Source organism: Danio aesculapii, chromosome 7 (genome assembly GCF_903798145.1).
Source record: "Danio aesculapii chromosome 7, fDanAes4.1, whole genome shotgun sequence".
Classification (NCBI taxonomy): domain Eukaryota; kingdom Metazoa; phylum Chordata; class Actinopteri; order Cypriniformes; family Danionidae; genus Danio; species Danio aesculapii.
This window is the reverse complement of record NC_079441.1, coordinates 57,818,431-57,839,318: the sequence shown is the minus strand read 5'-3', so window position 1 is coordinate 57,839,318 and position 20,888 is coordinate 57,818,431. Positions and strand designations below refer to the sequence as shown.

The 20,888-nt window shown below is 40.9% G+C and overlaps 1 protein-coding gene across 1 annotated transcript in view; it reads left to right on the top strand.

Moving 5' to 3' along the window:
* The window catches only part of pcxb (pyruvate carboxylase b), a 340,834-nt gene that overhangs the window by 37,522 nt on the left and 282,424 nt on the right, over window positions 1-20,888 (top strand). Inside the window, exon 8 of the mRNA XM_056462259.1 lies at window positions 9,598-9,716. Coding sequence (XP_056318234.1) covers window positions 9,598-9,716 — 119 coding nt within the window. The remainder of the gene's footprint in view (window positions 1-9,597; window positions 9,717-20,888) is intronic.

The following is a 20,888-nucleotide window of genomic DNA, read 5'->3' as shown; positions in this document are numbered from 1 at the left end:
AGAGAACGGGAGAGATGAAATAATTTATTGTTTGAAGGTGATGGGGTGGATGGAAGTCTGCAAATAATGAAAGGATAAAAGTACAGGTTGGCGCAGTGGGTAGTAATTTCATCTCTCAGCAAGAAGGTCGATGGTTTGAGCGTTGGTTGGGTCAGTTGGCATTTCTGTGTGGCGTTTGCATGTTCTCCCCATGTTTGCGTAGGTTTGCAGAGACATGTAGTATAAGTGAATTGGGCAAGTTAAATTGTCCGTAGTGTATGTGTGTGAATAAGAGAGTATGGGCGTTTCTTAGTGATGTGTTGCAGCTGGAAGGGCATCCGCAGCGTAAAACTTATGCTGGATGAGTTGGTGGTTCATTCCGCTGTAGCGGCCCCTGATTAATAAAGGGACTAAGCTGAAGGAAAAACAAAAAATATTAAAATACAAGCCAATAAAAATCAAAGAGAAGATGATTGTGTGATTTACTGAGGAATTTTTAGCTTACTTTTTATTTTGTATTATTTCAATGTTTGTTGCCATGACAACTGTTCAAGAATCATAGAGATGTGAAGTATAGAAAATATTTAGTCCTGTAACCTCTTCATTCTTTATCTCAAATCAATTTATTCACCCATTGATTCACTCTTTCATTGACTCACTCACAGACACATGCCCTCACTCACAGACTAATTTGTTTTACCTCAGACTCAGATTATATTTTTTCACTGTGCACTCTAACGTATATATGTACTTTAGGGACTCTGCATTTCAGCACAAGTCTGACAGGCCCTGACTTTTTATGCCCCTAAGGCTGGGATTCGTCATATTTACATAATAGCTCGCATGCAAGTTGGGCTTCAGGCCTTTTTTATAATATATTGTTGCAAACATCAGTTAAAACGTGGGGGTGACACAGTGACTAAGTGATTGGGACTGTCACCTCTCAGCAAGAGGGTTGCTGGTTCGAGTCCCAGCTGGGTCAGTTGGCATTTCTGAGTGGAGTTTGCATGTTTTCCCTTTGTTCACGTGGGTTTCCTCCAGGTGCTCCGGTTTCCCCCACATTCCAAACACATGCGCTATAGGCGAATTGAATAAACTAAATTGGCCATAGTGTATGTGTGTGAATGAGTGTATGTGGGTGTTTTCCAATGCTGGGTTGCAGCTGGAAGGGCATCCGCTGTGTAAAACATATGCTGGATATGTTGGTGAATCATTCTGCTGTGGTGACCCCTGATAAATAAAGAGACTAAGCCGAAGGAAAATGAATGAATGAATTAAAACCTTTATTATGACATTGCGCTAAACTTTCTATAAGAGTTATACTTTAAGAGTTTTATGTGTGTGTCAGATTTATTGTAGTCTTATCAAGTGTTGATTTGATATGCTGGACTGATCAGATGTGGTCTACTGTCAGCCTTGGCAAGCTTAGTCTTTGTCATTTTAAATACAATACATGGACAATTCTAAAAAATCCAAATATTTTTTTTCTAAATTAACAAAGTATTAAATTAATGAAATAATTATTTTTTCCACTAAAAACTAGCTATTTTAATAGCTGGAACATGTAATGTTAGTATGTAAGCTAAGCTGTGAGAATGAAAAAAAAGACAGGTTGTGTTCGGGCAACAGCTTTTGATTAGCTGTTTATCTGTGGACAGGACTGGGCTAGGTTCTAAATTTGAGGCTTTTATGTACTCATATATCTAATGTTTGATTTCTGAATTTACAATTAACTACATAAAATGTCCAACATTTTAACGTTTTGTCTTTTTTGATTCATCATCTGGGAATTTAAATAAGGATTTTTCTAAGTTTTCAGTTAAATCAGGTTTATTTTGTACATCAACATGACGGATGTCCATACAGCAGTGGATATTACAACCCAGGTTCATTCTGAAATACCTCTACAGACGTTTCTGGAGACCACGAAATACATCCCGGCGGCACGTTTTTCTGCAGTTTTTCTTTTCGCGAATCCACAAGAGGCCGCTGTGTATGCTTTTTGAGATCTCAAATTTCCCTCGCATGCCATTCGTGCCTGCTGTTCTCGCATAAACCTACCAGAGGCCGCTGTTGACTACCTTTTTGACAGACCTTACCTAACCTAACTTAAACCCTTACCTAAAGCCAAACAATTTTATCGATTGACCTGCCCTCCTGCTTCCCTAAACCCAACCAACACGTTTCAAAAGCATTCCAAAAAAATAAAAGTCTGATTTATTTTATTTTTTTTACCCATTTTTAGATTTTACCACATTCTCACCCTGCTATTCACTTGTTTATTTTATTTTGTGGATTCTGTTTTTGTCTTACCCGCTTTATGGAACCCCCTGTCTTTGTGGTCAACTCCTCTCTGTGTCTCAAGTCCGCCGATGTACATGGCGCGCTTACGGGACAAAATGGTTGATGTCGGATTGCCGTCCATATGGAGGTATACGGTCAGCTGGTAAGCGTGAAAAAGGAATGGCGTCACACCGCCCCGTAGCGTTCGTTTAAAAAAATGAAATGCAGCCATACGTACCTCCCGCTATGTAATTCTCCAGAAACGTCTGTAGGGCTACGTTTTAAGAATGAGCCTGTGTTGTTATATTAACATGTATTCGGTCACATTTGCCGTGCAAAAACAGTGCAAAGTTAAACATGCGCGCTGTATGTGTGTGTGTTCACCGTGTGTATGCGTGAACTTTGTAACAACATTGTTTGTGACTCATCATTGCAGAAAGGCTTGAATTAATTCCACAACAAATACATGAAATAATCATTGGTAACATTCTTACTGTAGTATTTCTCACAAACTTTACGTGAGATCTGCTTCCTTCATGTCTGTCTGTTACCTGAAGCAGCCGAGATGTATATGCACTCTGACAGGCACGTAGGAACGGTGGGCTGGGGAAACTAGCATTAAAGGCACAGGCCACAAAAACAGCTATAGTGTTCAAAGCAGAAGATTCCAACATTCTAAAAGGTATAATAAATAATCTGATGGGTGTTTTGAGCTGAAACTTTGCAGACACCTTTTGGAGACACAAAAGACTTATGCAATTTTTTAAAGGGCACCTATTTACCCCTTTTTCAAGATTTAATATAAGTACACAGACTGTTATGCTTCCTTTAACTTATTCACTGACACTTTTACTCACAGACAGTATCATTCAGGCTCACTTGTGTTTTTATTTATTTATTTATTTATTTATTTATTTATTTATTTATTTATTTATTTATTTATTTATTTATTTATTTTTAATATAATTTTATATTTAAAAACTCTGACTAGCTACCAGTGTCTTTGTTCCTTGAGGCAGCAGCAGACCATATTTCCTTCTTTATATCAAATATATATGTTAGCCACAAAGCAAGTGTAATGTTCTCTGTATTGCAGGAAAAGTCATGTTTGTGTGAGTGCTTCTCTAATGTATTATGATCAGACAATCTGCCATCTGCTTTATTTCAGAAAAAAACTGTAACATAAAATGTATACTCAGTAAATATGACAATCAAACTAAAACATTCAATTTGAACTTGTCTTGTTTGTGTTATGCTTACACTCAGTTAAATAGTTTCTTTAGTTCATAACATTAAGTGTTCTCTAGATGTCACTAAAGCAGTGAGAGTCTGAGCACATCTGGAGCTGCGACATACCAAACAGTGATCATCAAACAATTATGCATGCTGATAGCCATACTGATTTTGCACTTATGTTTATATTCTTCTTGTGTTCACACCTGAAAGTGTCTGTCCTTCATCTTTGGACTCATTCACCTTTTCTCATTGCCATAATCTGGGTCATATCTCTAGGTGAATGGTCACCATAGCAGCGCCTTGAGAGCTGATTATAATCACGCCTGTCACCACATACACGTCTCCTCAAAAAGACACTGATTAAGTCTCTTTCTCTCCCTCACCCACACTTTTTTTTCACCATCTGTCCTTTCTTACAGTCTCTCCTTATGGCACTATTGTTATAACCTGTCTATTTTGCACTCCACCGTAAAGGGAGGCAGCAGAAGTTTATTGAATTCAGCTGAAAACAAGTATTTTGTAGGAACATCCAATGGTGGGCTAAAAGAAATTGGCTTTAGTGAATGAAGAAAGAAAGAAGGAGGTTATTTGACACATTCACAGGTCAAGGAGGTTTGTAGCATCTGAAGAAAGACTGTCTGTAAGCACTCTTGTTTTTTCCCCTTTGTATGATTGCAGTCATCTGTTGTTCAACTGTGTGAACTGTAAATGTAAAATACACTCACTGGTCATTGTTTAGGCTTTGCTTAGTAGTACTAGTAGTACCAGTGCTTGGTGAATCATGACTAGTAGCTAGTTAATTTGTTCTCTACATCTATTGGCATCTTCACATAGGCAGCAAAGGCAGCACAGTAACCCAACCTGAAGTGGCATACATTTTCAAAAATATATATATTTACACAAACCGTTACAAACGGTTTAATGCGGTATAGCATCTTTACACTGAATTCCAAGCAGACACAGACCCACTTTAGATTTGCCTTAAATTGGCCATGCAGATCTCACATTCCACCATATCCCAAACTTCAGCTAGTTTGGATTGAGGTTTTGAAGGCCAATTTTGGTATAATGAGCTCATTATGTTACAAAACTATTTTGTGGATTGCTTTAAAATATTACCTGCTAAAAGTAGCCATCACAAGATAGGTATACTGTGGTCATTTAGAAACAGACATAGTCAGCAATAATAGTCAGGTAAGTTGTTGGTGTGAGAACAGGTAATGATGCTCAGAGCATTTATATACAGCACAATGGATTAATGATTTCTTGTTGTTTACTTAAAATTCTGAGCCTGGATCCAAAAATTGCTAAACTGATGCTGATAAACTGATAAATTCAGTTATAGGAGTTATACCCAATGTGGTCTTTTGCTGCTGTAGTCCACCTGCTTCAAGCTTCAGTGTATTTTGTTAGTAAGATATGTTCTTCTGCACACCTCTATAAACAGGTGGTTATCTGTGCACTTGACTATTTTGCTGCTTGTTCAAATTACTTATTTAAAATGAGCTGAAACAACACATTTATTGAGATTTTTTTGGACAACTTATTTGTTTCATTTTCAACCCTGTTAAATTTAAGTTAACTTATTCAATTTGTGTTGGGACAACAGGAATTAATTGTGTGGAACCCTACAGGTGTTTTTTTACAGGTGTTTAGCTTATTTTTATTACAATCACAAATCAGAAAAGGTTGGGACAGGATGGAAAACACAAACAAAATAAGAAAGTTTCTAAATTTACTTTGACTTGTATGTCATTGCAGACAATGTGAACACTTCATTCCATTTGTAAATATACATAATTTCCTGTCATTCACACATGCAACACATTTAAAAAAAAGTTAGGACATGAGCAATTTAGAGTGCGTAATCAGGTAAATTGATTAAATAATGGTGTAATTTGAAACAGTCGATGTACACAAGTGATTGTAATTATGATTTAGTACAAAAGTAGCATATAAGAAAGGTCTAGTCCTTTAGGAGCAAAGATGGGCCGAAGATTGCCAGTTTGCCAACAAATATGTGAGAAAATTATTGAAACGTTTAAAAAGAATGTTGCTCAAAGAATTAAAACTGCACTGTTCCAAAAGGAAGCCCTATGTTAACAGTGTCTAAAAGCACCATCAATTTCTCAGGGCTTGGAGGCATCTGGGATGGACCATAACACAGTGAAAACATGTACTGTGGTCAAATCAGAATCAGTATTCCAGGTATTTTTGCGGAGAAATGGATGCCGTGTGCTTCAGACCAAAGAAGAAAATGATCATGCAGAATTTTACCATCAACAAGTTCAAAAGCCAGGATCTGTCTGTAATTGACTGGTCTGCCTGCAGTCCCGACCTGTCTCCAATAATGTGTGGCACATTTTGAAGCACAAAATGCAACAACGAAGATCTGTACTGTTTCCCACTTTAGGACTTGTTTGCAGGAAGAATGGGACAAAATTACACCTGAAACATTTCATCAGTTTGTGTCTTCAGTCCCTAAATGACAACATTACAAAGTGGTAGATGCTTTACTGTTCCAACTTTTTTTGGAATGTGTCGCAAAAAAAAAAAAAAAAAAAAAAAAAAAACACTCAAAAATTAAATAATAATAATAATAATAATAATAATAATAATAATAATGTGTGTTGTCATTGTCTGCAATGAAATACAAGTCAAAGTACATTTAGTAACCACTTCTTTGTTTTTTATTTGTGTTTTGTCATAAGAAAAGTTTCCAAAATTTACATATGAGTGATGACATTCTTGTGATATATAATATAAATGTATGCAACATTGTAATGTGACCATTTATGATGGCTTACGTTGGTATTGATCAAATGAAAAAAAAGAAATAAATATATATATATATATATATATATATATATATTGTAAATATTAACTACAAACTAATAAACTAATCACAGATAGTTAGCCTTTTACACACAAAAAAAATAAATTTTGCTTATTTAAAAGAGATGAAAAGATACAAAGTTTTTATTGGGACAACCTAATAGTTCTATGTTGAATCCACTTAAATTTATAAAAACATTACATTAATTTAGTCAATTTGTGTTGGGACAACATGAAGGGATCTATGGAACCCAGCATTTTTACAGTGTATGTACTTATTAAATGAATCAATTTATTTATTTATTTATTTATTGATTTATTTTTAAGTTCCTATAACAAAAAAAAAATCCAGAATTTATGCTTTTTTGTTCATTATTTATTAATGTATTAGTTTCTTTTTTCACTCATCAAGTTTCTTGTTCATTGATTGATACTTTTTTCTCATCCTTTCTAGTAGTTTAGCTGACATCAGTTTGAACTTTGTTCTCACGGTCAGTCGGTTAGGATTAAAAAGCATCAAATCCTCCTGGCATGATTGACATGGTGTGTGCATGACATGTGTGTGAATAAGATAAGCTGACTAAAAGAGTGAATTAACTTTCACATTCCCATAGTTTAGAGTCTCTTTGTTAGTGTAAATTGCCTCAAAACGTGGATTTTTTTCCATTATAAATGTAGTGAACATTGTAATAAGTAAGATCTTACGAAGTTATGTTTGAAATTATATTTGTGTATGTACAGTATGTTTGTGTTTGTGTGGGTGAGCGTCTGCTTTTGGCAAGCTCATTGCAATGTGGGATTAGTGGGCAATGCTGAACTGTAGAGAGAAATTGGATCAGATTACAGTGAGTTTTGGCAGCGGATTATCTTCAATCCCTCAATGAATGTTTATGAAAGACACAGTGAAAAAAAGAGAATAGAAGAGAAGAGAGCTGCAAGCTTTTGAAGTCAAGTGTTCTTTCTCTTCATCATCTTCTTATCACTTCATCTTACCTGGGAAATCTATCTCTATATCTCATGCACATTTTCTACTCCATGGGTTGTGATTTTGGCTGGTGTCAAGACCAGCAGTCCTGCTGATTTCATGGCTTTTACCAGAAGCCTCTTTACTTCTTTTCACTGGCACCATGCTGTTCAGCAGAATTAACCAGTCGCCTGAGGTTTTTATTTTTATTTTATTTCCAACACTCTAGAGATATTTAAGAAAGAAAGTTTGGGCTTTAAAAAAATAAATCTCAGCTCATCATGTTGGGTTTAAATTGTCATTTCTCTGGGAGCTCAAGCAGAAGCCCTTGGGAATGCCATCACATGTAAATAAAGATCTCAAACTTCACTGTAATTTACCCAAAGTTTTCACACAACAGTCTCCTACATTGTTACAGCTACTTCTAGTTTCTGAAAGAAAGCATCTTTACTGCAAAGCTGGGTTTCTGAACTTAGCATGACATTTAACTGGATTTCTTCCAAAGCACAACACAGCTTGATCTAGAGCAGCGATAAGCACCTCCAGTCCTGAAGGGCCACTGTGCTGCAGAATTTAGCTCTAGCCCTAATTAAAAACACCTGAAAATCTAATCAAAGGGCATATTACTACTAGAAGTTAGCCTCCCTTTGGCCTACTAAAACCCAAAAACAGCCCTTAAAGTGTGAACTTTGTGAGAAACTTGTGAACGTATGTGTCATATTTTATCCATGGAACACACCAACAAGAGCAAGAGGTAGACAACAACTATTGAAACCTGACGGATTCAGGAAAGACAAATGTACACATTTAAGGCATGACAAAATCCAATGATACTGTTTGATGATTCTGATTGATTTTTGAAAGCAGCACAAATGTGGCCTTTATTGTCTGTGATATCCTGCAGTGATTATCAACAATTGAGTTTAAAATAAGATGGTGTCTAAAAGTTGTGGTTGATGGTTTGTTTGTGATTGTACTCTAATTACCAACTTTTTTATATTGATATATATTATTTATTGCCAGAATTTTATTAAACTATTGTGATAATTAAATGTTTGCAACTAAACGAACCCTCTAATTTGTTGTAGATAATTAATCCATTAATATTCAATAGTAGTCAATTCAAAAATATTTTTTATAAGGTACCTTTATGCACAAATGCTTCCTGAAAGGTCATTGTTATTGCCTAGGCTGTTTGACACATATCTCGACTGCTTGACAAATACGGTTTGTATTTTTAATAGAAAGGTTTGTTTGATTAATAAACAATATGTAGTCCTAATATGCAAAAGTTTTCCATTAAAATATCCAAAATCGACTAGAACAGTGTAAAACATTTTGCTGAATTTTATACTCATATTATCTAAAATGTTTTGAAGAATCTTCAAATACAGAGAAATAAGCATTTTTAAGTAATTACACGGACTGTGCCCTGTACTGCCATTGTAATGTTGTCATACAGGTTCAATTCTCAGTTTAGTTTTATAGGAAACAGATAAACAAAGACATTTAAATTATTTTTTATTAGACTGCAGCATTATAATAGAACCTTAAAATGTATTTATTGTAATAAAACAGTGCTGCTTCTTCCCCGAGCGGAAGAACCGGAAGCAGTAGACTGTGACATGCTAAAAACTAAACATGCTAAAATGTTTTCTCATCAGCAACTGCTTCAGAGGTCTTGTTATGCTTCTCTAGCTTTCAGCTTTTATCTGCTTCATTCTACCAGATACATTTTAAATAATTTTCGCTTATCCATGAACATGCTACATTGCAGGAGTAATGAAGAAGACAAATCCCATAATTTCCCACTCAGTCATTGCTTTATCAAACTATACCTTTTTTGTTGTGAATTCTTGCCCTCTAGCAGTCAAAATGACTTGCTGTGCTGGCTCTCTCAGACTAGTATTAAAATTGAAATCCATTGTTTTAATGGTAAATGTTTTTTAAAGGTATAGTTCATACAAAATTGAAAATTCAGTCATCATTTACACACCTATCACATGTTCCAAACCTTATTTGACGTTCTTTCATCTGTTAAAAATAAAATATGATATTTTGAAGAAAGTAGTAAATCTGTAAACCCAAATGACTATAGTGTTACTTTTTCCTACAATGGAAGTCAATGGTTACAGGTTTACACCTCATGAAAGGTTAGAATGGATTGAGGGTCAGTAAATTGTGAATCACAATTTATTTTTGGGAGATTTATCCCTTTAAGTATACCTAAGCTGTTCCAAAAACAACATAAGCCATTGTATTTGTGTTGTAACACTACACCTCTACAATGCTTTCCATAGGTGGGCTATGAGAACGCTGGCACAGTGGAGTTCCTCGTGGACAAACATGGAAAGCACTACTTCATCGAGGTGAACTCCCGTCTGCAGGTGGAACATACAGTTACAGAGGAGATCACTGAGTAAGTGATAATCTGCACAACGATATTTTCAATGCACAGGAAATAAAATCCCAGCGATGCTGCGTATTTATTTAGAAATTTAAAGGTTGTTTGAGTTTTTTTTTTTTTTTTTTGTACAGAAGGTTACTCTGGCATATGTTAAATGAATAGAAAATCAAAAACACACCATATGTACATGTGTGTACATAATCTATTCCTTATTCTGACCATGTGTGTTTATAGGATACTGCATTGCATTCAAATGGTTTATTTAAAAGCTACTTCTAAGCACAATCATCGTGTACATTGCAATTACTTAAACAGTGCTGAAGAGCACTTGTGTGCAAATATACAAATGGTGGAATAATTGCATTCACAGACTGAGACTGTGGGAGCACTCATAGCTTGCTAGACAATCTAGCTGAATCTGGATCTGGATAATAGCTGAATTTTTATGGTTAGTAGCTTGTGCAACCTGCTCGTTCATTAATTAACTTGTTGAATGTTCTTAACCTTGTAGATCAGGAGGTTTCTCAATTTCCGTTCTTAAGCAATCTTTATCTCAGGAGTTGGTAACACTTTATAATAACTAGACACTATGAATCATTTAATAAGTGTTAGCAAATAGTCAATTATTTAATGTATTTGTTAAGAATGAACTCCATATTAATAGACATTAGTAAGCAAAATGCAGCTACAAATGCAGTATTCTTGACTTATAAGTACAAGCATAATACGCTTAATGATTGTGTTTTCATACTTTTTGATGATTCATTTTTCATGTGTAAATTAAGTATTGCATTATTTAAAAAACAGTAATTTAAGAATAGTTTATGTTTTTTTTTTTTAGATCATTCAGAATCCGTAAGTAAATGTTTAATAAGCTATTCAAATTAACATTTATCTATCTTATTAGTCAGTTAATAAATGCTTTATTAACTCAACGTCATCCAGTTTGGTGACCTAATCTAGTGGGGACTATTTATGCTTCGTAAATCTTTTATAAATGACTATTAAAAGCTTAGTATCAAATGAACAATAAATCGTTGCAAATAAAATTACTCTAATATTTAAACATTGGTAGGTGTGGCAACAATAAATTGTTGCAAATAAAATTACTCTAATGTTTAAACATAACAGGTGTGTCAAAATATAACATAAAATTGGATTAAACAACAACAATATAATAATTTAACAATATATTAGGACACAACATTTCAATGTTATTTAGCCATGTTTAAACTGGGAGGGGGGGGGGGGGTTCTGTTTGGAATTTAACTGAGCCTTTAATTTTCATTTATAAGAGATTTACAAAGTGTAAATAGTGCTCATTTTATATTATGTCACACAACTGGAAGAAGTTGAGTTAATAAATAATTTATGAACACTTTCAGTTTTGATTGTACAGATAAGAGCAATACATCAGTTGAATCTGTTAGGTGTCTACTTTTTTGTGTACCCCCACAAAAAGCACAAAAGATTGTGCTTTTGCTAAATAAGAAAAATAAACAGTGTACACATTCAGTCTTTTGTTTCTCTGCTAACTGTTTTTAGAAATATGTCAGGAAATGCGCTGAAACTGCAAAAAAAGAAACAAAAAAAAAAAAACCACACAGACATGAGACACATATCTATAGAAAGTTTGAAGTGTCTACTTTTAATTGCAGCAAGTGCATGTTGAAAACAAACATTGCTTGATAAAGTAATCCGTATGAAACCAACACTATGTCTAGTTTCTCAGTACGAGCTCATTATTTGTAATGCGGCCTTTGCAATGCGGCCACACCCATGAGGCTTTGTTTTTACAGTTGTCTACGTGAGACGCGTGTGACATGTAAACTGTGGTCAGAAAAAACAGAGGAATCTCTACGAATACATGAGAGATACACATGAGAGACAAACCTGCATAAAGCTTGGAAGGTGCACTTTCCAACTCATTTTGAAAACAAATGTTGTCTCGCTAGGTAATTAATAGAATTCTCTAGGCAGCGCGTGCGTCACGTTGGCTCTTCCCATGTCCACCATTAACACAAATGATAAAGATAGCGGCCTGAACTCGTGTACGCACACAAACAAACAAACACAGCGCACTGGCTATAAAGGTTTTTTAATTTTCATTCTCAGAAATAAGTTGAAATCATGACCCATTTAACCTCACAGAACCCCCGTGATCTGATGCTGCTTTATGTTATACATGTTATTTATTTAAATGTTTATTTATTCTACCATATTCCAAGTGATGGGTTGCAGCTTGAAAGGCATCTGCTTCATAAAACATATGCTGGATAAGTTGGCAGTTCGTTCCGCTGTGGCAACCCCAGATTAATAAAGGGGCTAAGCCGAAAAGAAAATGGATAAATTAATTTATTCCACCGTAGTTGATCTAGTCAAAGTTTGGAAAGAGTTAACTAAGGCTGCAATTATTTGGGCAAAATATATATAAAAAAGGTCTTAAAATATATTTTTGATTTAAAGTAATAGTTTTTAATGTTTCAAATATTCTTTATTCTTGTGTTTAAATCTTTTTTTTTATTACGCAACTTTACTGTCTCAGAGTCATTCATAAATTATTATTAAATGTTAAATATATATATTGTGCATTTTGTATAAGTGCACATACATTTTTTAGTGTTTACATGATCATGATACAGCAAGTAACAGCTTTTGCAGATGGACATTCCTTTACAATGCCCTTGGTGGGTGAACACTGGCCAGTGGGGGAGTGTCTTTTGTCTCTCCAGGTGTGAATTAATCATGATCATCCCACGTATACAGTATTCTGACCCAAAACAGACTTTGCAAAATGTAAATCATTGTAAAGTCATCCTTGAATGAGAGAGCAGAATAATTTTACACATAATTGTGAAGTAAATATTTTAGCCTAAAACACTAGTTCCCCTTCATATGGGAACTTCTACGTGTGTCTGTATTAAACAGACTTTTGGGAGTGCTTTAGACGACCAATCACTTCTGAAGATAAGAAAACGGGCCAATGAAATGCCAATTGAATTGGCGGAGCTTAGCTCCACAGCTGAAACTGATGAGCCAATTAGGGCTATATCAGCCGGCTGCTGGAGCCAGCTCATCAGAATTGTTGCTTCAGACCCGATCTGAGACTGAAGAACCCTTCTGCTGAGCTGACTTCCAACATTGAAGAAAGCATTATTCTCGCCAGTGCGAGGGAAGACGTTCTAGCGGCGGTCGAGCTGGGTTTCCCGTCCCCTTGGCGTTTCGCTGGTGACCTGAAAGAGCAGTTTGTGAAAAGAGCAGAATTCCCTAAGAGAGCACACGGTCGTGCAGCGCGTCTTTTTAAAGATGTCGTTTCGACCGTGCGTTTCTGGATGCGGTGGTTTCCTCTCCCCGGATGACAGGCACGAGTACTGCGTCACATGCTTGGGGGTCCAACATGTTGATGCGGTGCTCGCGGACAGTTCTTGCCCGCATTGCGATGGCTTGACTGTTGCGCAACTGAGGTCGCGGCAAGCTCTTTTATTAGGGCAAGTCACCCCTGCAGCAGGCCTGAGGGTTACAGTGGGGGCTAATCCGTCGCCTTCGGGCCCGCGGACCCCTCGCTCCTCGTCAGTGCGCTCTGTTTGTGCTTCGAGTGTTAGCGCTAGTTCATCCTCTGGGTTGGCCGCGCTCTCATTAGATGACACCGGGGACGTGATGTCCATCGCTGCATCGGAGGGCGGGCTGACATGCTCTGATGAAGATCCGGACCCCCTGCCACCCTCCGGGGTTGTCAGTGAGGTTTCGGATCTGGAGTCGGACATGTTAGCCGTGTTATTCCAGGCTGCTTCGGCCGTGGGACTGGAAATGGCTTGTCCCCCAGAACCGCGGCCGGACCGCTTAGATGGTGTTACGTGGGGGTGAAGAAGGCGAAGCCTTCTAGACCCCCCGGCCCCTTCTTCCCGGAGGTACACAGAGAGATCACGCAGGCATGGAGGGCACCTTTTTCTGCCCGGTCCTCGTGCGCTCCCGCTCTCACCTCCCTCGATGACGGAGCGGCCAGGGGTTATGAGGCGATTCCCCAAGTGGAGCGTGCTCTGTCCGCAGAGCTGCTCCACTCGGAGAGGTCCGCCCTCACTCCCTTCCAAAGCGTGCAGGTTATCTGAGTCTCTCATGGCCAGAGCCTACACTGCTGCGGGCCAGGCCACCTCCGCTCTGCACGCTATGGCCACCTATCAACGCTACCAAGCCGAGAAGCTGGCCAAGATGCAGGAGGGCGGTTCTCCCCCAGGCTTGCTGCATGAGCTCCGCACGGCAACCGATTATGCTCTTATGACTATTCAATCGGCTGCTCGTGCCCTGGGGAAGACGATGGCCACATTAGTGGTCCAGGAATGCCACCCCTGGCTGAGCTTGGCGATATGAGAGACGTTGACATAGCTTGCTTTCTTAACGCTCCCGTATCCCAGGCTGGCCTTTTCGGCGACACCGTCGGGGAGTTCACCCAGGAATTCTCTGCGGTGAAAAGCAGTCCAAGGCGAGGGGTGAGGTCATCTATCAGCGGGCTCGAAAAACTGCTCCTCCCGCTGCCCCTTCCGCTGCGGTCCACCCGCGGCTTCATCTGCTCCGCTTTCGCTGCCTGCTCCGGCCAGGCGGCAATGCCGAGCCTCCCGCGGGACTGCAACGCCCCCGCCCCAGGGCGCCGCTAAGTCCAGTAAACGGACCGCGAAGCGTTCCTGGGACGGGCCATTCGGAAAAGAGGGGACCTGCTCTTTCCTCGGTGGGGGGCCGAGGATTATTAAATCAGTCCACAACGACTTTAAACTCCTCGCTGCTGGCCCCTGGGCTGGCGGCAACCAAATTTCCAAAAGAGCAGTTTCCTCTCTCTCCGGATGCGCAAGCCCGAGTACTGCCAGTCTGGGACGCTCCGCCTTTCAGCTCACAGCACCGGGACCCTTCGCCTCAGGCCCTCAGAGTGCAGCAGGACGGACTCCTTTCTCTCACTCTGGCCTCACCGCGGGATCCAGGGAGGAAGGTAAGAGAAATTCTCTTATTTTCAGCTCTTCCCCGGGACGCACCGCTTCCCGGGATAAGCACTCCCATCCCGAGCTGCCCCTCCGCTGGCACGTCAGTGATCGCTCCGATGGTGCCATTAGCGCGCGCTCTGCCAGCCTGGTTAGCGTTGCCCAGCGCATCGCGGTGGCTCATACGGACGGTCAGACTCGGCTATGCGATTCAGTTCACTATTCGCCCTCCCAAGTTCACGGGTGTCCTTTTCACGAGGGTGATCCCCGTGAGCGCCCCTGTCTTACGAGAGGAGATTGCGGTCCTCCTGGCGAAGGACGCAATCAAGCAGGTCCCTCCAGCCGAGATGGAGTCCGGGTTCTACAGCCCGTATTTCATCGTGCCCAAAAAAAAGCGGGGGGTTAAGACCAATCCTAGATCTGCGCAGACTGAACTGTCATTTACACTAAATGCTTTCAGAATGCTTACGCAGAAACGCTTGCTTCAGAGCGTCTGTCCACAAGATTGGTCTGCAGCCATAGACCTGAAGGACGCGTATTTTCATGTCTCTATTCTTCCACGCCACCGCCCTTTTCTCCGGTTTGCGTTCGAAGGACGAGCGTGGCAGTACAAAGTCCTCCCCTTCGGGCTCTCTCTGTCTCTGTGGGTTTTCAGCAAGCTCGCGGAGGGTGCTCTGCGCCACTGCGGCTTGCGGGCATCCGCACACTCAACTATCTCGATGACTGGCTCATTCTAGCCTCCTCTCGCGATCAGTTGATTATGCACAGAATCAAAGTGCTTCGGCACCTCGACCAGTTGGGGTTTCAGGTCAACCGAGAGAAGAGCAAACTTTGCCCTGTGCAGAGGATCTCTTACCTCGGGCTGGAGCTGGATTCGGTTGCTATGGTTGCGCGCCTCTCTCCGAGGAGCGCGCCAGGCTAATGCTTTCCTGTGTAACGAGCTCCACAGGAAAATAGTGGTCCGACTGAAATGTTTTCAGAGGCTCCTGGGGCATATGGCATCCGCAGCCGCGGTCTCGCCGCTCGGTTTGCTTCATATGAGACCACTTCAGCATTGGCTTCGCGATCGAGTCCCCAGACGGGCATGGCGCGCGGGTACGCACCGGGTGAACATCACTCTGCTGTGTCTCCGCACCCTCAGCCCCTGGACGGATCTGGCTTTTCTACGGGCCGGAGTGCCCCTAGGGCTAGTATCCAGGCATGTTGTCGTAATGACACATGCCTCCAGCACGGGCTGGGGGGCCGTGTGCAACGAGCATGCAGCCGCGGGTTCGTGGTCCGGACCCCGCCTGCATTGGCATATCAACTGCCTGGAGCTGTTGGCAGTGTATCTGGCTCTCCGCCGCTTTTTTCCGGTGTTGGAGCAGAAACACATGCTGGTCAGGACGGACAGCATGGCGGTGGTGGCTTATATCAACCATATGGAGGGTATGCGCTCTCGCCGCATGCCTCAGCTTGCTTGCCGTCTGCTCCTTTGGAGTCACACGCGGCTGAAATCACTGCGTGCCATTCACATCCCGGGCGAGCTCAACCGTGCAGCCGATGCGCTCTCACGGCAGCTAGTGTCCCCAGGAGAGTGGAGACTCCACCCCGATTCGGTCCAGCTGATATGGGCGCGCTTTGGGGAAGCCCAGATCGATCTGTTGCTTCCACCGAGAACGCACATTGCCAGCTGTTTTATTCCCTGACCGAGGCCCCCCTCGGCACGGATGCACTGGCTCACAGCTGGCCATCGGGCACGCGCAAATATGCGTTTCCCCCAGTGAGCCTAATCGCACAAACTTTGTGCAAAGTCAGGGAGGACGAGGAGCAGGTCTTGTTTGTTGCGCCCCTCTGGCCCAACCGGACCTGGGTTTCGGAGCTCACACTCCTCGCGGCGGCCCCTCCTTGGCGCATTCCCCTAAGGGAGGACCTCCTCTCTCAGGGACGGGGCACCATCTGGCACCCACGCCCAGATCTCTGGAACCTCCACGTGTGGTCCATAGACGGAGCGCGGAGGACTTTGGTGACTTACCGCCCGCGGTACTTAACACCATCACTCAGGCTAGAGCACCCTCTACGAGGCATGCCTACGCCCTGAAGTGGAGTCTATTCTCTGAGTGGTGCGCTTCTCCCCGAGAAGACCCCCGAACTTGCCAGATTAGCATTGTGTTATCCTTCCTTCAGGATAAGCTGGAGCGTAGGCTGTCACCCTCCACACTGAAGGTTTACGTGGCTGCGTCTCCGCTCATCATGACGCGGTGGATGGCAACACGCTCGGGAAGCATGATCTAATCATCCGATTCCTCAGAGGCGCGCGGCGATTAAATCCATCCCGCCCCCCTCTCATGCCCTCTTGGATCTCTCTTTAGTCCTGGTGGGTCTGCAGAGAGATCTGTTTTAGCCACTCGATTCGGTATTCTGTCATTATGACAGCTCTGGTGATCGCATTGGCGCCATTCAAGAGAGTTGGGGATCTGGAGGCATTTTCGGTCAGCGAATCGTGCCTTGAATTCGGGCCGGGTTACTCTCACGTTGTCCTGAGACCCCGACCTGGCTATGTGCCCAAGGTTCCTACCACCCCATTTAGAGATCAGGTGGTGAACCTGCAAACGCTGCCTGCGGAGGAGGCAGGCTCAGCCCACTCACTGCTTTGTCCCGTTCGCGTTTTGCGCCTTTACGTGGAACGAACGCAAAATGTAAGATCATGTGAACAGCTCTTTATCTGTTATGGTGGCCGGCAGAAGGGAAGTGCCGTGTCAGAACAGAGGTTGGCCCACTGGTTAGTTGATGCCATCGCCCTCGCTTATCAATGCCAGGGCGAGCCGCGCCCTCCTAGCGTGAGAGCGCACTCCACTAGAGGTGTCGCTTCCTCATTGGCGTTAGCACGCGGCGCCTCTCTCACAGATATCTGCAGAGCTGCGGGTTGGGCGACACCTAACACATTTGCGAGGTTTTATAACCTCCGAGTGGAGCAGTTTTCTCCCGGTTATTGGGAAATCCCAATCAATCGGGGGAGAATTAAGCTCGGTGTCACAAACGCTTGCTGCGCCAGGCTCCCTAAACCGGAGATGCGTGCGCTTTTTCCTATTCTACTAGTAAGTTTCCCTTCCCAGGCGAACCCTAGAGAATTCCTCCGAGGCCCCCAGCATCGACTCAGCGGAGGAGTCGAGTGCATGGCTCAGTGTGCGGTTGGTATGCCCATTAGGTCTACACGCATATTGAGGGTCGGTGCCAGCTATGTGCATCCCCATTTGGTGATGTCATATGCATTATTACCACGGTGTGTTCCCCCTTATTAGGCGGTCCCGTGTCTTCCCTAAACCGTTAACCAGCTTATCATATGTAGCACTCCCCCTCATTAGGGCTAGTCCATATGTCTCCTTACCATCAGGTCTCCCCTTTTAGGGTAGCAGGTGGTCTCCGCTGCGTCCTCCCCCTTCGGGGACTGGCACGCTTTCCCAACGTACTGTCGTATTTCCAAAATCCCTAGTCTATATTAGCTAGGTAAAAGCACACTTACGACCCCCGAATTAAAACTTTTATTCCCATGTAATGGTAATATGTTGGGCCTAGGGGACGTTGGAAGGTTGCGCTCTTGGTGATGTCAGTGCGCTCACGCTTTGGCTTGGCAAACTACACATCAGGAGCGCGACAGGCTTAGCTGCTGTGGCGCTTTCCATACAGTCTCCCAAAAGTCTGTTTAATACAGACACACGTAGAAGTTCCCATATGAAGGGGAACGTCCTGGTTACGTACGTAACCCACGTTCCCCGAATAGGGAACGGAGACGTGTGTCTCCACTGCCACAGCACCTGAGTCTCCAGCTGGGAGCTGAGCGATCGGCTCTTCGGCAGGCAAATTCTGATGAGCTGGCTCCAGCAGCTGGCTGATATAGCCCTAATTGGCTCATCAGTTTCAGCTGTGGAGCTAAGCTCCGCCAATTCAATTGGCATTTCATTGGCCCGTTTTCTTATCTTCAGAAGTGATTGGTTGTCTAAAGCACTCCCAAAAGTCTGTTTAATACAGACACACGTCTCCGTTCCCTATTCGGGGAACGTGGGTTACGTACGTAACCAGGACGTTACTCAAAAGTCTTGTTCAGGCCCATTCAGGTTGGGTTTTTGGATCTTATTTCAGCTACATTTTCCCCCAAAACCTACTTACCATGCATAATATTTGATTTTTTTAAAAAGCCAGCATGTACATCAATGTTTGTCACATATTATCGTAGCAGAGTTTGTGCTGAATACAAAAATAATAATAATAAAAATACATGTTGGCCAATACTATGTAATAAGTAGATGAAATAAGTACAAATGTCAGGGCATGTCAAAACAACTTAAGGTCCCCGATTTTCTTTTTTCCATTAAAATATGTTCTGTCCATAGAAAAAGCCCAGTGCTCCTCAATTAAAGGGAATGGCACCTTAGCAAACTTTCAAGGGAGCTCAAAATTAAATAAAACCTCATTTAAAACAAGAAATGAAACATAAACCACTAAAAATGAAACCATTTTATTTGTATTTTTAAGAACATCAAGAACATCATTGTCTACATTCAGACAGATTTGTTTGCATATCAAGAAATATTTATTTCAGATTTTAAACTTTTTTTGTTTATTTGTTTGTTTGTTTGTTTGTTTAATCATATTATTATTCATTTATTTGCTCGTTAGTTTTTTTTTGTTCGTACAAATGCCAAACAGGTTATTATTTGTTTTTTCGCTTATTCACTCGTTTGTTTGTTTATTTATTCATACAAATGCCTCTTAGACTGCATGCTCTGGGTGCTTAAATTATATTTCAGATTTTCTTTTTTATCACTCATAAAGTGACACAAACTGTGTGGAAAACCATAGCCCTCATTGCACAGTGAAGTCATGACTACAGAATGGAAATCACAATATATACCTGTCAGAATTGTGTCCAGACAACCAACCTACTGTAACTGCACAGGTTATACTTTGGCAAAGGCATAGGTGTTTTATTCACATAGTGACAAGGCTTTCAAAACAAATGAAGCACAGGTGAAGGTGCATCATTTCAGTCTTCAACTAAGTTCCCTGCCTCATAACTGTGCAAAAACCCTCCATAAGACACATACTTTTTTTTTCCTTTTTGATTCTGCAACCTTATGTATTTATTTTATTTTCTTGTCACATAGGTGTATGCACATAAATTGTTGCAAAATTAACCCATGTTATTTGGTTTGAGATGTCTGGACACATATGATTTGATGATTTACAGACAAAAAAGATTTGTAGTCTGACCATTGCCTTCTTTACTTATAGCTTAAATTACAGTTTATACAGTTTACAATAAGGTTTTATATAATATTAGTAATATTAATATTAGCCAGACAAGCTATATAAAAAAAAAGCATTTGTGTACCATTTTCACAGTACTTCTTGTTCACCAAAGAGGGATTCGCTCATGCAAACGTAATCTGATAATGCATATTGGTTGCAAATATTTAAGAACTGCATTTTCTTTGTTGTCACTCTTGACTTGCCTTATATGCTTAGATTTGTCAGTTCAGGTTTTGTTCTTGTACTCTAAATCATATCTGACCAGCCAATCAGAGTGCTCTCTTTCACCAATGGCCAACATAGAACCCTACATGCTGACTTGAGCCTGGTGAGAGGCAACATGTTAAGCACACCAAACACACTAGCCTGACAGACTCTCACCAACACTATGGCGGTCTTAATAATTTAGTGTACTTAAATAAGGATGCAATTGTACAGATTTCTCATGGTTTGGTTCATATCACAGTTTAAGGATCACATTTTTGGTATGATTCGGTATACAATATATTAAAAAAATGACACTGTTAAATAAAAAAAGGAAAAAAAACTAACTACAAGCAAAAGCACAAGTGAAATGTTGAGCAATATGTGTCCAAAATAAACCCTGCTTTTCAGGTTTTTCAGATATCTAATATTAGTTTTCAGGTACAAAAATGGAACAATATTATCAGATATAACACTGCATACTGTATATAGTCTTGAATATTTAAATTAAATAAAGGTTAAACATTATTGAAGTTTCAACAGCTATTCAGTAAAGAGCAATAAGTGATTTCATTGATTTACTTTATTTTATTTTATTTATTTTTGTTTGATTAACATAAAAAACAGACACGTTAAGATAATCTACAGTTCTAGCACAATGAGAAATATGCAGACAATACTAGTTACTAGAATGTTTGTGTTCTAAGGCATAACCTTAAGTTGGGCA